This window comes from Chamaea fasciata, unplaced genomic scaffold, assembly GCF_029207755.1.
Source record: "Chamaea fasciata isolate MVZ Bird 193981 ecotype frontalis unplaced genomic scaffold, bChaFas1.0.hap1 SCAF_25, whole genome shotgun sequence".
Lineage (NCBI taxonomy): Eukaryota > Metazoa > Chordata > Aves > Passeriformes > Sylviidae > Chamaea > Chamaea fasciata.
The window spans coordinates 5,685,468-5,703,196 of record NW_027094110.1 but is presented as its reverse complement, the minus strand read 5'-3'; the positions used below and the strand labels follow the sequence as shown (position 1 = coordinate 5,703,196).

Sequence of the window (17,729 nt, the reverse complement as noted above, 5' to 3'; positions counted from 1 at the left end):
CCATTGCAAGACAGAGCTTGAAAAGTCATTTAAAATTAAGCAAGTCCTCATCTAAGGAGGTTTTCCCTCTTCTGAAAGGGTTTAATACTGAGCAAACCATGAAGTGAGTATTCACTGCGTGACAGATGCTCTCAGGAAATTTCCATTCCCAGGATACTATGGTACCACATTCACTGTTTTACAACTTCTAATTAGATCTTTCCCTGTGCAATGGCACCTCAAAAATATGGCAGCAAAGACAGGTGAACAAACACACAAGCTCAATAAAAACTCCGAACAGAAATCAGAGTTTTCAGACCTAATACAAATGACAAGTTTTCAATTAAATGCCTTTAGAAAATGGTGCTGCTTTCCATTACTTAACATGAAAGTTTGAGGGAAGCCAAAATATTTTTGATCCAGCAGTTTCCTCAGCATGAAGATTTTTATCTTCAACTCTTATTTTGTTCTTATACTGTTTGCAAAAGATCCTTTTTCTGAAGGGCCAGTACAACTTAGCTGTTCTTCACTGAGAAGTGATTGTCACTGCCTAAATAAGAAGTCTAATTCTAACTGCTCTGGACTTACAACAAATTCCTTACTCATTTTGGTAGCTTTGCGTAAAGGCCTGTGTTGATTTCTGTACACAGAGATATTGCTTGTAACAGGATTAGGGCATTTTTTGCTTAAAAAAGGTCAGCACTCCTGTCTTTGAAAGATCATCATGGAAAGAGCATTTCAAAGAAATAAAAATGGATGTTGGCAACTGCAACCAATTCTGGTTTTCCAAATAAATGACTGCTGCTCTAAAAGAACAGACCTATTCCTCATTAGAGATTATGTGGCCTCCACTCTCTGTGAACCCTGAATTTTGCTTTAATGGCCAAATCAAAGATTGATGACTAGGAAGGATGAAGATTTAAGCTTGGAAAAAATCCTAAGTCACGCTGTTGACATCAATAGAACAGCCAGGAAGTTTTCTGCAACTCGTACCCCTTAGAGAACGTGCCACAACACTGCCTGGCTTGGCACAGTCCCTCGGTCACTCTAGGCACAGGACACAGGACCACAGCACTTGTGGCACAGAGATGGATCTGGAATGTTCCATGAATATTCTTGGCCTTACAGAAATCACTACAGGAACGTCCCTTATCATGAGGCTTCTGTAAACTGCAGAGAGAAATTACCAACAGACACTGTTCAAAGCAGGAGTCAGGGGTTACCTCGAGGACTACTGCTAAAAACTTGACTTCTAATGAAAAGTTTGCCTGTGGCTTTCTGAACTGCTGACCGTGACATCTGGTCACCTGCATGACACCAAGCATGAAATGCAGCTTCACAAATATCCCAGAAATCAAAAGAACCCTCCCAGACTGGCTGCTACATTAACTGAGCAGTTGGTTTCAGCAGAGCTTACCAAGAGACTCGCTCCTGACTGGAACAAGTTGTAGGGGTAGAGAATTCGCTCGTAATGCGCGCGGATGTGAGAGCCCACGGCTTTGCCAGGGGCAAAGCCCATCCTCGTGGCTATTTTGGTCCATTTTCTCTCCTTGCAAACAACATCAAATCCTCCTTGTTCTGCAACTAGCTAAAAAGTGAAAACAAAACGGTCACATATTTAATGGTAAAATTACCAGCGTGCGAGGAAAAAGGCAGGACAACATCCCAAATGACATTTTAAACCACAAAAATACGGATTTAAAAAACCACACATGACATCGAAGTTCTTTTAAGGCAATAACTGGAATATGTAACACATAACCTACTCAGGAATTACAAACCTGTAGAATTACTTTACAAAGAAGTCAGCACCTGTGTTCCATGCGCAGTCACCCAGCCTACTCTGAGAACTTATTTGGCTGCACTTTGTCACTTTGTATCCCAACACAACTTTCTAGCACAGGACACTCAGTTCTTTACCCTGGAACAAGTGCTATAAAATAAGCTCAAAAATTCCCAATAAAAACTGCCCTAAACATAAAGAAAAAAGAAAGAACATATCCTTTCAGAGAATCCCATCTCTTACTACCAATATTCATTGACTTTTCCAGAAGTTTAACAAGTTTCATCCTAAAGGTACCTGGATTTCTTTTCTTCCATATTTCTAATGGATTTTTTTTTCTCACTTTTGTCACTGTACAGGAACCTCCTCCAATTAAGCCTAAGTTTATTCCTGACCAGTTTACCCAAGTTCAATTTTAAAGAAGAGCTGTAAATTTAAGATGAACTCCTAGCTCACAGGAAAACTTCCATGATAATGTATTACTTACTGTCTTTCCTTGATAATGTATTCTTACTCTTACTGCCCCATTAGCTATGTTAGCTGAGGAATACTTTTTCCAGCTTAGATATACCACAAAACCTTCCCTGACCAGCTGTGATATCATCCCAGGAATTGAGGTAACGCAGCAGCTTTTCAGTTTTTAGTTTTTCCATAATGGTCTTACTCTGTTAAGCTGAAATAAATCCAAGATCTTCCTCTCCACATGTGGAATTTTCAGTGTGCATCCTTGAAGCTCCCAAAACTTCGCAATCTGGTCCAGAAAATTCAGCTTTACACGAGTTTGGGCCTGAAACCAACCAACCAAACAAGTGAACTGCATGCTAAAAGCAGATGTAGGTTTTGTCTAAGGTTTACAGCACTGCAGCCACGGCTGCTTGCCCAGCTTTGCCCTCTGCAAGAGTCATTTTGCATTTTTCCCTCTCATCTTTTGAAGAAAAATAAATTCCATGCAGATACCATTGATGGCATCTGTATCTTTCCTTGAGTCACTTTTTGTTACCTTTTACTGCACTGAAAAAAGTACTTTTGGAGAACAGCCAAACAGTGAGTTACTACTGCTAAAAACTCTCTAAACCAGCTGCGTTGTCAGGATTCATTGCATTTATTGTATTAATTATTGCAGTAGTTTATTACTATTTGGTTTATTTGCAATAATTAGTAATTTTTCAACAAAATAATTTTTTAAGTTTTTTTTCTATTATCCCCTCTCGCTCACAACCAAAACAGGCAGGGAAAGCCTGGCTGGTTGCACAGCAATTACCACAGTAAAATCACTGCAATGCCGCTATGTAAGAGCAGTAACTTACATTTTGACATGTTTTATTTTCAGCACATTTTCTAATCTTAAGGTAAAAACTGGCCATGTCTGTACAGATTAGCTAGTCTGCAAACTCCAGGGAGCTCTGAACAGCTTGTGGACACACAAATCCCTCCCTTAGCATTCCAAGCCAGCATCTGAGGTCTCACCAGCACTTCACACAACCACGTCAGGGCTTTGAAAACCAAGAATCAGGAGAATAATCAGGCACAGAGTCACCATCATCCCAAATGATACCAGTACCGAGCCAACCAGGACTCCTCACATTCCCCTTTAGTGTCAATTCATTGAAGAACTGAATGAAAGTGCTTGTGAACAGCAAATTTCCACAAAGTGAATCCAGATTTTGCAATTGTTTCTTCCAAAAGGCTGGCTATTTTTAAAGCACTCCAAGTGTTTCATCTCTTTTCCTTTTGAAAGATGCTGTATGAGTGCAAAACACAGACACAGATCTATGGCCCTGGACAGTTTAACTACTTAGAAGCACATGTGTGGAAAAGGCCTAAATTATGTTCCTTTAATGAGCATTAACATTACTTTTATGCCTGGAATGTTTCTAACTAGGTTCTGAAACAGATGAATTTCTGTGCTAATTAAAAATTGCTGTTCATGGTCCAGAGTGCTGTCAGCTCATGGCCAACTCTGGCAAACATCACCTCCCAAAAACACATAGACACATTTGGGAGCAGAAGTACTGCTCAGCTTTCCAGTTTACCTCCAGTTCATTGAGCCTCTGGATCCTTGGTGTGAAGTGAAGCTTGTCGACATCACATGCGAATGGAGGCTGCCAGTCCTGGAAAACAGAAGGGTTCCATCAAAAGATCAGGAAAAGGAGAGAAGTTTCTGTGACAGTGAAAAGCCAGGGGATCCTGAAGCAGGAAGAGGCCCCCGTGGCCTCCAGAGCCTCCTCAGCCCCACCAAAGCACGGCACTTGGTGCGGAGGGGACTCAGTTACACCTCGGCCTGCCAGGGAGCCAGGGCTCAGCTGACACCCAAAGCCCCACCGGGAACGAGCCAGGACAGCAGGAATGGTGAGACACGTTCAGTGAGTGCCACAGTCTACCCCTTAGAACACTTCACTGTGCCTCAAAAATAGATAATGGAACCACAAAATCAATCACATTTTGGAACTGAAGATCTGCCCTGCACTGTAAGCCTCCACAGAGTCATGGAATCGTAAAAGCTGGAAAGGTCCTTTAAGATCATTGAGTGCAACTTTTAACCCACCACCACCACCACATTCACCACTAACCCATGTCCCCAAGTGCCACATCCACACATCTTTTGAACACTTCCAGGGATGGTGACTCCACCACTGCCCTGGGCGACCTGTGCCAATGCATGACAATTTCCTTGGCTGCAAACATTCAGGAAGAGCTGGAATATGACCAACTTAAAAAAAAGATTATTATTACTTTGATAAAATGCCTGCAACTTAGGTGTTATTTATAATCACAACTACAAAGCTGTTTTATCTTTTAGATCTCTGACATCTACTGCACACGCTTGGTTTGGCAATACACAACTTCACAAAACCAAATTAGATTTGATTTAAACTTGACAGGAATTTATTACATATAAAGTTATCTTGTTACCACTAATTACAGAATGAAGATAACGCACAAGTGAGCTACTGACAGTGGAGTAAGACAGAGCTTTCCTTCAGGAAAAAGAAAACCTTTCTTCAGCATTGGGCGACTGAGGCAACTGAAGTCAGACTAGCACCCTAAGTATTTTTTATTTTAGATTCACAGAGAATATGAAAACTGGAGTTAAAACCAACCATATGTCATTTCCAAAGCAATTACCTTACAAACAAGTAAGGAGCAAGATTCACCAAGAGTATGGAGAAGCTGAAGCGCAAAGAGGGCCACAAATCCATACATTTCACCAAGCTTGCATTGACTAATTCAGACCTCAAAACTGGTAATAGAAGTTTTCTGATCCTGCAAGGCACTTGCAGAACATCACAACTTGACAATGCCCGTTGAAATTAACATCTGAGTCAGAAATTAGATAATGTAGGGGGTCAGGATGACAAATTGTCCAGAGAACACTCAATCCTAGACCAGTGGGACACATTTCTTGATTATTCTCTTGCTTTCAACCACAAGACTGCCTGGTGCCCAAAGACATGTTCTTGAGAAACTCGATAACACTAACCCTTCTTTGACTGCCTATTCCCTACGCCAGAAAACCAAATGCAATGAAACCATCAGGTCTGAGGAAGAGAACTGACATTCTTTTCTAATATCCTGTTGTCTGATTAATCATTTAGGGCCCTCAAGCTGTAAGATGAGAAGCACAAGTGGGAACAGTGGGGCAGGATTTGAAGTATTGTACTTCAACAGGACAAATCTGACTCTCAGGCTGAACCAACTGGTTACATCATTAGTCACAGCTCGGGAGTCTGCTCCAGAGTACCACAGACAGGGAGACAGGAGACAGGCACCGAGACCAGGAGGGGACACAGTGGCAATGACACACAGGACCCTTGAGACACTGGGGACTGAATTAAACTGCCCAAGGAAGAACTGTAGGGAGCTTTGCTTAGGCTGAGAGTAAATGAAACCAAGAGGGTTGTGCTGCCTCTGGCTTTGCTAAGCAGTGAGCCAAGGCCGTCCCTGGGGTGGACTGTGCATTACCCCAAACCAGATCCTCTAATAAGGCTCTGCAGGGGACAAGAACCAGGAATAAGATGAACAGGGGCAAGAATGCAGCTCAGGAGGCAATGACACCATCTCTGAAACTGTCAGCAGTCGAGGCTGCGCTTCAGGGCCACCACCTGCAGTTACTGCACTGGCAACACATCAGGGAAGCCAAGGGAGGAAGGGGACAGCACAGGAGACTCTTCTGGTCTGGCCACATGTCTGCTGGCACAGGCTGCTGCTCTGGGCAGAGCCCAGAGGAAAGCCTGCATGCAACTGGGCACAACAGGAGGAACAGGATCTCGACCTGCTCCTACAGACTCTGGCTCATGCTCAGACTAAAGACATCCAGCTCTAAGGGTGCCTAGGGCAGACACAGACCAAATCCATGTCAGACAGCACAGAGCAGACTAGTCCCCTCTGCTTATGGAAGCAAATGAGAAAGTTTATGTGCATGATCTTACAGAAACACCTCATTCACAGCATGGCACCCAAAACATCCTGCTCCAGAATTAGCTGATTATCTCCATGATCTTCATGTGTCTATTTATTACTGACTGGTGCATAGTTGGGCACAATCTTTCCTGTTTGGCCAGAGACACCGGCTCTGGCAAAGCACCAGCCACCTACTGTGCTGGAAGAGTAACATGACTCCAGACAACACAAGCTGCCATAACAGGCATTTCCTACACTTGCAGTTTTGAAGTTTACTGATGACTGAATGACCAACGCACACACCAAGACGCCCTGATGGCACGTCAGCTGTTTCTCAAAGATAAGCTTTGGGAACTCCATTTATTCAACAACATTTTCAGAAGGTGACTTTTCAGCCTGTCAGGCAGATGGGCACAACAGCCAGATCAAACATTTAACAGCCTTAAAAGTGTTTCACTTTTAGCAAGGAGAAACCCATTGCAAGAGCTTCTGCTGGGTGATGGTAAATTGGCTTAATGAGAGGCTACAATGGATTGAAGCTTCTGGGGTTTTTAAGCAGGTACCATAGAGTATACTGAGTTGGAAGGGACCCATCAGGATCATCAAGCCCACCTCCTGGCCTCGCACAGGGCACACCAACAATCCTGCCCTGTGCCTGGGAGCGTTGTTCAAACACTTCTTGAACTCAGACAGGCTCGGAGCTGTGACCATGTCCTGGGGAGCCTGTTCAGTGCCCCAGCACTCTCTGGGGGAAGAACCTTTTCCTGATACCCAACCTAACCGTCTCCCAGCTCAGCTCCAGCCATTCCTATGAGTCCTGTCACTTGTCATGAGAGGGAACAGATCAGTGCCTGTCCCTCTGTTGCCCCTCATGAGGATGTTGAAGACCCCAGAGAGGTCTCCCCTCAGTCTCCTCAAGGCTGAACAAACCAAGTGACCCCAGCTGCCCCTCATGAGGCTTCCCCTCCAGACCCTTCACCATCTCTTCAGGATGCTCTCCAATGGCTTAATGTCTTTTTTTATATTGTGGTGCTCAAAACTGCACCAAGGACTTGAGGTGAGGCCGCAGTAGTGCAGGTAGAGCTGACGGAAATGAATATATATATATAATACCTATATTATAAATTTATATATATATATATAATATCACATTAGATTATTAGAAAACCACTCCTGGCTTTACAAACGCACAACAGCACGTCCCACTGAACACAGACTGTGTCAGATGACACTGTTATAGACCCACAGCCATTCACCATCTGGAGAAATGACAGCAGGTGTAGAAGATAATCCATCCTGACTGTCACTGAGTCATTTTAAAGTCACAACAAGTTTATTTTGGAGCATCCAAACTCCTCAAAGTTGATATAACCAATAAGGATAACATTTATCTTTCTCTATGCCACAGTATGGCAAGTTCTTCAATTCCTAAATAAGATATTTTCAACCCTTCTTTAGTAAGTACTATTGACTCAACAAAAAGCTTGGACGCATTTCGAAGCACAAGTTACCAAGCCAAATGCAATGCTCACTTGCAGGCCCATGAAAAGACATTTCTGTGTGACAGAAATGCCTTTATGCACTTGGAAAGGCAGCAGCACCACGAGAGGGAGCCTTATTGTGCAGGATTCACTTGCCAAGCTGCTGAGCCACATAAGCAGCTTTGCTGGGGAAGAGACCAGCCCCCACCCCCAACTCTCCAGGCCCTCTTCCCTAAAGCTCATGTCTGGGAATCAGTAAGACTTGCCCTCTCCATCCAGCTCCTCAAAGGAACTGGTTTGGATCTTCCTGCTTTAAAAAATGAATAAAAGAAGTTTAAGGTCAGTTTTAAGTGTCTTCCAACAGTCATGCTGAGCATTAAGTATACACAGAAAGCAAGAAAACATCAATTTCCTAAAAAAAATCAGGAGTTCTTACTCCAGCAGGACTCTTCATCTCAAATGACTCTACTGTGTTCTGTTGTCCATCCCTGTTATAAGACTGCAAGAGACAAACAAAATCCTGCGCCCACCTTAGCCTGCAATTCTTATAAACCTGTCATCAAACCCAGGCAAAAAGGAGACTGACTGCAAAATTCCAAACTCTTCTCTAAACTTGAGGGACAAAACCAGCCATGCAGAAGGCATGTCTATGGAGCACATTAATATTTCAAGCAGTAATGCAAACTACAAATGGCCAGCAGAATTATTTCTGTGATATTAAGGATATTCCATATTCTAGCTCCCAAATGAGCTGTTCCAGGGATGTCAGGCTTCAGAGCACTGCATTTCAGCTGGCAAACCTGCACCTCACCCAAACTTACTAATTAAAATTTAACCCCCCCCCACCCTTATGAATTCAAGCGAACAAGAATTACCACTGTCCCTGCTAAGCTGTTCTACAAGTTAGTTGGCTTCAGCTTTTCTTCCTCCCTTATCCTCATGTCCTTTATAACCAAATCCCTTGACTGCTGGCTGCCAAAGCAGCTATTCCTGAATCCTTCCCAGAAGACATGTTTCAAGGCATTTTTCAATAAACAAATACCTTTTTCCTTCTCTTTACAGAACCAGCTTTCCAGTCCTGCAAACAAAAGGGTTTATTTTTTCCTTGGGCTTTTTTCTGAAGTCTCTTATATTTTTTCAACATCTTTTGAAAACTGCAAGTAGCATTTGACTTGCAGTCTCTCCAGTCTCAGACACACACACAAAAAAAAGACAGCCCTTTCATTATTTTGCTAGACAGCAGTTCATAGTAAGATCCAAAGGAATATCTTAGCAATTCTTGCCAGAGAAACACATTCATTCAGTGAAGTGCAGCAATTCCCCTCTTCCTGGGATGCCCACCCTGTGAGCCTGACCTACATTCTTTGTTTCCACATCTATGATCTTGCCTTGGCAAAGGTGTTCCATGACTGCTGCCTCGGAGAGGAAGGGAGCACACTCAGTGACTCAGGAGGTCCCCTTCAGTCTCCTGGTTTTATGACTACATTAAAACCACACTTGGAGCTCAGATGGCAGAATCCACACAAACCCATTATCACCCGGCAGTGGGTCAGCCACAAAGCTCCTGTCTAACGGGAACTAATCCCTCTGTGACCCTGTTAAAGGCTAACATTAGTTGGGAACTCCAGTCATCAGCTAACCCAGTTTGTGATGAACAGTTCTTCCTTGGTCATTATGAATGGAGGAGATTTTTCCATCAACCCCCTGAAATCCTCCTTGCCAGTAAAGGACCCTGGGTGCACCAATCCACCTCATGTGCAATACTCCCCAAAAAGAAACCTGGTGGAGTATTTATTATTTGAGACAAAATTGGGCTCTGTTATGTATTGCAGGCTTGCAAGGTAGAACAGACACTACCACTGATCCTTCCCATTTGAGAAGCACAGCCAAGGATGAATGTACAGTGGGAATCACCTCTCTAAACCCCAGTGTTTCTGTGCCAGCTCCACGCCTGGAGACAAATAAAGGCTCAGGTAAGCTGGAGATGATTCTCAAGCATCAGGGCCAGCTGCTCCTTGGCATCCAAAGGCAGACAGGACAGAAACTACACACAGGGTTTGAACCTGCAGACACAACAGACAGCCAGGCTCACACACAGGAGATGCCAGGCTCCTCTCCAGGGAGACACCTGCATGCAAGGAGCAGATACACCACCACTGTACCAACAGCACTGCAAGCACAGCTGGGGACGGATGGGGTGTTGGGATCAGCAAATCCCAGATCCCTGATTCACATCAAGGCACTGACCAAGACCCTGAAACAGAGCATCCATCAGGGCTGGGGCCAGACCCAGCTGTCAGTGTCTGAGGGCACCAGACCACAAGAGCTCTGTCACCTCCCCTCAAGGCACAGGACCTCCCATGGACAGACCTTTGCTCTGATCCCCAGTAGGCTCCTGGAGCGTGTGTGACCGGCACAGACAGTGCACCCTGTTCCTCGGGTTGTCCCACCACAGCCCTTGGAGTGAGTCCATACTCTCTTCAGAGCTGTAACTGGCAGCTTTCAAACCTCCATTTCACTCCCAGTGTAACTCAGATTAGGAAAAGACCTGAACTTCACAGCCATCCAGAACAGCTATGGACAACTCCACCAGCCTCAACCGTGACAGCTGCGGAGCCTCGGCTGCCCAGGGATTCCCCGCAGCTCCCACCATCCACTGCCCTGGCTCTCCACAACATCCTCCCTTTCCAGCTCTCAGATTCACCACCCCAGCTCAGCACCTGCTCCCAAGGAAGACCTTCCACTCAGACACTCCTAAGAGCGACAGGCTGGAAGATCCCACAAGCTCCTCCTGACTCCTAAAAAACACTCAGCCTGGTCTCCTGGACATGGACACAGCATTCCCTCCCAACACATCTCAGACATAACCCAGCCACCTGGGACTGAGAGGAAACACATCCTAATGGATCCGTGGCATGGTTTGCTTCCATCCACTGGCAGCTTTGGTTTCAATGCTGGGCAAGGGAGCCATGTTTAGTTTCAAACCCCATTTCCAGCTGTTAGCTAACTGACTACCTTAAACAAAAACCTACAGAAATTTTATCCATGTTATTCTTGCCCCATATGGAAAGTTCTGGACTAAATTGTTTCACCTTAAATTTTCGATGAGCTGAAGAGGGTGTGACGAAAATCCCTCACTGAAAGAAAGTGAAGCAAGGAGAGGAAATTCTCATTGTCTTTTAAGCCTGGCCCAATGTTTCAGTGTTTCTGAAGAGCAGAAATCATCCATGGTGACCATAGCAGCCCTGTGCATGGCCACTGTCATTAGTAAAATAAATAATAAACTAAAACTAATTATTCTTTTGCATATTTTCTTGCTAATTAGAGATCAGTAAATAACCTACTCTGAATTTACCTAATTCCATAACATGACCCCTGTGATGAATATGACTTCATTTAAAGCCAATATTTCCTAATCACCTTTGGTAGCTGATCTATTTCTCTTTACATGAATTGACAGCACAGGAACAGGAACCTCAGCACTAAAATATCTCCTCCCCTCCCAAAACTTCATTCATTCTTGATCCCAAAATTCCCAAAAGTGGCAGATCCATCACTTTATATCCTTCATTTTCCCCTTCCCACTGATCCTCTCTCAGTCAGAAATGCCCTGTTTCCCGACTCACCTGAGCCTGGCCACTGCTCAGCAGGACCAGCGGCTCAGCTCAGCTCGCCAGGACTGACAGACGTGGCAGCACCTTTGGTTTCTCTCACTGAAACTCACTTATGTGTTCTAATTGAGTTATCTCTGTGTTTACTGTTTGATAAAATCAACTGACTGAGCCTCTGTGAATTATCAAATATGAAGGATCATCACCAGCAGCTTCCCGTTTCAGACAAAGTATCACAATTCTCTGTATTCATTCCTGGTTTAGTGGTGGCTTGTTTTACAGCTCCAGGACCAGACTGCCAGAACCCTCAGTCAAGTTGCTCCAAAACGGAATTGTTTTTTTGTTTTGTGTTTTGTTTCTCTCCAGAAAAATGAAAATAAATCAAGCAGCCAGCTGAATGAAAAGCCTAAACAGACCTTAAGAGGTTTAAACAACATTTAAATCAATGTTGCTCCTCAAAATATGTTCCTGGAGGAGCAGGTCCAATTCTCCCAAGCCCTGAGCCTTTGGGTTTCACCACTCAGGTTCTGCTAAGGTTAAATATTTCAAAATACATGATTTCATGTGCCAAACTTTTCTGATGCTTCTCTGTGCTCTCTCCAGTAGTCAAATCTTTTCAAAATCCTCCAATGAGTGTGGAATCCTGAATGCAGAATTTTCTACTCTCGTGCTACCAGAGATAAACCCCCCCCATTTACCACTAAGAAACTCCAGAGCTGCATGCACTGGCTGATCCAGAGCTCCCATTCCACCATTAACCTGCTTTTCACAGGGATCCACCGTTATTTTTCTACACTCCTTCCTCCTCTAAGGTGCTCTATGCCCCTTCGTTCCAAAGGTAAACCTTCTCATTGAGTCCTACTTAAGTGATTACTGTTTCATAATATCCATTGTTTACTGGGCAACTGGGATCCCTGTAAAGCAACAAGCCACCACCATAACTCCATTCAGAATCACTCTAGACTTCTAATGAAAGTCTTCTCGACTTGTAATGAAAATTACATACCCTTGGCTTGAGGTTGTGAGACACCATTAGGAAGGGTTCCTTACAAGCACCGTAGTTGAAATAATTTGGGATTTGGTGTATTAATTTTACACAATAGTAACTCCCATAATTAGAATACTGAACACAATTTCTAGATCTCAGACAACAACAACCCAACCGACTTATCCAAATACATGGTCTCATGGAAAAAAATAAAACTAAGTTGACCACAGGAGTGTTCATACAGTTGTATTCCATACGATCACCTTCCAAGTTCCTATCCGAGACTATTCCAGACATTCTTCCACTATGGAGCTAGAGGGGGTCGACTCTTGCACCCACAAAGAACTTAAACCATGAAGGAAATTAATTTTCCCCATTCTCAAGTTCGCCAATATTCCAGGATTTACTGAAAACTAACAGTCAATAATTTTGATAACTCCAGTGTCAACGCCTTCAAAATTCCAGCTCTGCTAATACAGACGTTCTAATCTTTAAGTGCTTGGTTTAAGTTACTTGGAAGCCTTAACAGTACTTCTCCATATTCACATTATTTAGAGCAATGAAATTTAGTCTGGATGTTCTCAATTTTCATGCTTGGCCTTGGGAAAGTTATGATGTCTCTAGTACATTGTATAACTTGTATTTTGAAATGAATTTGTATGGTAAGTAAGGCTTAAGTAATCATCATTTATTATTTCTTCACAGCAGCAAAGCAACGATGCAATGAAGTGAAGGAAGACTCCATCTTCAAGAAAGGCTTGGAGCATTTGATACCACTCCTGCTCCACATGGTACTCTTAACTCTTGAAGCTAACCTTCACATTTGTTACTGCTTGCTTCCATTTTAAACTCCATTCTCAAGAAATTCTTCATTTGACGCCCTAAATGCCTCCACTGATTTGCAGGGCTATCAGAAGCTTCTAGAGTACAAGGCCGCCACTTGACACGCCAAGTTTTGGAGTAAACTTACTTTATTCCAAACTACCAGGTACTGTTTAAATGAAGAATTCCTAATAAAAGGTGGTTTTGGCTCATAGAAGAAAATTTTAACTACAAAATGGCACCTGATGGACTGCAAGCAAGTTGTACCCCACCCACTTTCCTGTATCCAGCTGCCCCTTCCCCCACAGATCTGCAACAAACTCAAATTTAAATCTCTACCCTATGCAGCTCATTAACCACCAGGAACAACCACCATCCGAGCACTGTGCTGCCAATGGGACTCTACTCACGCTCTGCGCTGCTGACAGAATGCCACAGAGAACAGGGCCAGTGAGTTGGTTATTGCTGCACCCTCCATCAGTCACTGCAGCATCTCAGAATCCCCAAATAAGAGCAAAACTCAGTCATTGGTGATGGCTAGAACAAACTGAATTGGAATGAAGAGGGAAAAAAAACTCCTTTTGAGTGCTCAGCTGGAAACTGCCATGCAGAAATTGCACCTCCTGTTACATTCCTGGACTTTCTTTCATCTTGTGAACATGCAGCGATCACCCAGAATCCTGTCTTCCACCTAGATGTCTTCTGCCCATCAGCTACCTCGATTACCCCTCCCTAAACAAGACACTGTCCTCCAAAGCTGCCACAGAAGAAGATACCGCAGGTGTGGTTTTCTCTGGGCCCACCTGGTTCCTAGCTAATGCCAGCACAAAGGGAGCAGAGAAAGCCCTGCTGCCAGTCCTACAGAGTCCAGGGAGCTCTCCTGTGCATGTTCCAGTGCTGGAGCATCAAAGCCAGCCCTGGAGCAAGGACTTGTCCGTGAGCAAATGGGGAAGCTACAGCTGGGCACCAGCAGCCTCACACAACACTATTCCATACTGCTGCTCACATACAGAAACACAAATTCATCTGCTGATAACTACACAGCAGAGTTGAAGCTAAAATAATGCCAGTCCAACCATCAAGTTTTCAATTCCTCTCTCGGCACAGATTCTGACAGCTAATGGTGCTGCCTACCTGCTTCCCGGCACGTAACCAGACTGCGCACGCCGGCAAGAGATTCCCTCAGATGCAGGAAGATTCCAAACCTCAGCCATCACCAAACAAGGCATCCAGCTGGAACGCACACACTGCTGTGCAAAGGGTAGTGCAGTCTTTAGCTCACAGTATTACAGACCCCTCGACTACACCAAAAAGAACAATAAGTGAATATCCACTGCGGCTCCTGATCAGAGGGGGAAGGCCAGGAACTACGTCAACTTAAAGGCTTTTCTGGTCGCTTTGGAAGAGCTCCCTCTATGCTCCAGGCCGCTGAACCAACCACGCACTTCACAAGTCATCCCAGGCATTATCCAGGGCAGATAAAGCCATGGGAGCTCAGCTCTCCCAAGGCCAGGCTCCACAGAACTACCTCTGCTCAGCCCTCAGCAGCTCAAACTATTTTCATCCTGCTTCTAAATATGCTCAAAGAGCTGATCACACGGCCAGGCAGGCACAACACCTGGTGCAATATCTGGTACAATACCTGCCTCTTCAGGAAAAGATGATGAGAGCGGCTGAAAATGCAGTTGCAATAAGTAATTCAGTCCTTTGGAGGGCTGTCGATTTATGATCTCCAACAGATAACATCCTACAAGCAGTTTTCTGATTAGGTTTTGGCTTTTTAGACAAGCCGCCAAGAAAGATGGGATTTTCTTAGATGAGATGTTTCTAAAACAAATAAAAAGACATCCCCCTCAAAAACAAAAACACCCGAACAAATGAACAACCCCCCCCAAGAAACCCGACCAAACAAAAAAAGCAGTTCTGGTCACAGTTGCTGAAACACTGTTGGCAACTTAAAACCCCAAAACATCTACTGATAAATACTACAGAACTTCAGTGGTTACTCTAACAAAAACCATCTCACCCTCTTAACTCTAAGCATCTGGCTGACCTGCATGAAAAGAAGCCCTGGCACATTCTACCAGGACACAAATTCAAAAGCGATCTTCACACAGCAATGGTGGTGGTGGGAGAATTCTTCCCCCAGAGAGCTGAAACCTTCCTTCCTCTCCAGCAAGATTCACATTATTCACTCTGCTACAAACATTTCTGCCACCTCAGACACTAACTCAGCAAGTTACTACTATTTTAATTCAGAAGGAAAAGGATGGACACAACAGGAGTTCCAGCAACAACCAAAAGACAAAAGTGAGGAGTGTGCGTTTCCGAACATTATTTCTTTGAAGTCAAAGACTCCCTCACAAAACTTCAGTCTACAGAACTGTTCTGTCAGTTTCCCCCCTTGCTGGAGGAGAGATGTAAGCTCAATGCCTGTTTAACATTCTAGTTGTTGCCGTCATGTTAACTGCCTTACCCGGCTGCACCACCCCAAGACTCGCACCACGCTCCACTTAGGGGAAGAGCGATTCACTCAAAATAGAGATGATTCACACATTGTTTAATTCGATTTTTACTTCAAGAAGCCCCTCTCCTCACCGGTGTGGGTGTACATACCTTTAAACAAACTAACAATTCTGACTACACAAAACTATGGTTCTAAAACCGTCACACCGTTTCTTAGTAAATTGAGTCGACCAACAAGGGGAAATCAGAATTCATACCCTAATTTTGAGCTTTCTACACCATCGGTCGAGATGACGATGATGAAGATGAAGGCTTACTACTTCTTCCCACTGTGGATTGCATTCTAAAATGGTGGCCATGTCTGTCTAGGCTTCAGCTCGCAGAGCCACCAGCCAAACTCACGGCTGCGGAGTTTGGTCTTGTCCAACTTGAGAAACAGTTCCTTGTGCTAAAAGTGCGCCGAGGCCGGGGAGGCCGTGGCGGGGCCGGGGGCGGCGGGGAGCGGCTCCCCCCGGCCCCACACCGCCACAATGCCAACATGGAGGGCAGCACCCCAGCACCTCCTCCGGGGCTCGGAGGGGCCGCTCCGGGCGCGAGGCCCCGGCCAACGCCGGGAGCCGGGGAGAGGCCGGGCCCGGCCGGGGCAGCCGCCCCCCCACCTCCGCTCCCTCCGCGGCCACTCCGGCGACTCCCCCACCGGGAGCTCCGACACTTAGGAGCCACTTCGCGGGGGGAGCGGTCGGTCCCTTCGGTCTCCTCAGCCCCGGCCCGGTGAAACTTCCGAGGGGCGGCGGAGCGGTCCCGCCTGCCCGGGGTCACCTGTGCGGCCGCGGGCCGGGGGGGGGGCCGAGCCGGGCCCCACACAAAGGCCGCTCCCGGCGGCGCCATGCGGGCACTCACCGGCGGCGGCCGCACCTTGCAGATGCCGGTCTGCTCGGCGATGGGCCGGATCTTGTGGATGAAGGCGAAGGGGTCGGCGAACTCCTCCCAGCTGGGCTCGAAGACGGGGCACTCGGGTGGGGGCAAGAACTCGGCCATGGCCCGGCCGGGGCGGCCGCTCCGCTCCGCGCTCCGAACAATCTCCACAGCCGCCGCGCTCCGTGCGCGTCCGCGGGGGGGCCGGGGCTGGGAAAAGAGTCCGCCCGGCCCGGGCAGGGGAGGGGGCGCGGCTGCCCCGCCCCGCCCGCGCCTTTGTGCGGGGGCGCCAAGGCCGGACCGGGGACGGCCCCTTGGGGGTGAGAGGAGAAGGCAGCGGCGGCTTTTCGAGAGCGCGGCCTGGCCCGCGCGGCGCCGGTCCCACGCCCGCTACCCGGGCCCCGGAGAGAGCGAGGCCCCAAGAGCGCCGCTTACCGCGGCCGCTGGGAGTCCCTCCCGGTGCCCCCCGCCCCGCCGGGCCGCAGCCCCGCGCCCCCCCCCCCCCCGCTCCCGCCGCCTTTGTGCGCGGCCCCTCGCCCCGGGGGCGCTGCCGCCGCTCCCCCCAGCACCGCTGGTTCGGGGAGGCCCCCGGGCCGCGCCCCCCGCCCGCCGTGCCCCCGCGCCCCGGGCCGGCCGGTCCCGCCCCCCCGCGCGGAGCCGCCGGCGCTGTGTTTACATGCGCGGAGGGATCCGCACAGCTGACAGCGGAGCACGGCCGGCGCTTCTTTTTTTAAAGAGCCTCTCCGCGCGCCGCCATTGGCTGCGCTGGGGTCGCGTCACGCGCGGGGCGGGGCCGTCCGCCTCCGCGCGGCCGCATTGTCTGCTCCGGCCGCGGAGCCCCCGCGGCCCCGGCCCGGCCCCTTTGTTCGGGGGGAGCCGGGCCATTGTCCTGCCCGCCGGCCCCGGGCAGCGCCGGGGTAAGGAGCCTTCCCGTTCCCGAGGGAGCGCGGCGAGGCGCTCCCCCCAGGGCCCGGCGGTTACCGGGGCTCCCCCCGGCGGGGGGTCCCGCACTGGGCGGGCCCTGCCCCGGCGGCGGGGCCGGGGGGCGGGGCCGGGCGGGGGAGGGGCGGCCCCGCCGCAGCAGGCGCCGCACGTAGCGCACGTGCGCGGGGGGGCGGCCCCGCTCCCTGCCCCGGCCCCGCGCCCCCGGGACGGACCCCCGCACCGCCGGGACCGGGGCTTCCGCGGGCCCTGCAGACACAAAGTCATCCTCGGTGCTTCAAGTCACCGGCCCAGTGCGGAGCCAACCCGGGTCCTGGCGCGTCCGACAATGAAACAAACAA

General features: G+C 47.6%; 1 protein-coding gene across 1 annotated transcript in view; it reads right to left on the bottom strand.

Annotated features, from left to right (window-relative positions):
* The window catches only part of KDM5B (lysine demethylase 5B), a 55,807-nt gene extending 38,916 nt beyond the window's left edge, over positions 1-16,891 (bottom strand). The window contains exons 1-4 of the mRNA XM_066203753.1: positions 16,432-16,891; positions 3,796-3,873; positions 2,427-2,549; positions 1,397-1,567 (exon numbers count right to left, since the gene is read on the bottom strand). Of these exons, the coding sequence (XP_066059850.1) occupies positions 1,397-1,567; positions 2,427-2,549; positions 3,796-3,873; positions 16,432-16,569 (510 nt within the window). The 5' untranslated portion in view covers positions 16,570-16,891. The remainder of the gene's footprint in view (positions 1-1,396; positions 1,568-2,426; positions 2,550-3,795; positions 3,874-16,431) is intronic.
* Positions 16,892-17,729: the final 838 nt, after the last annotated feature.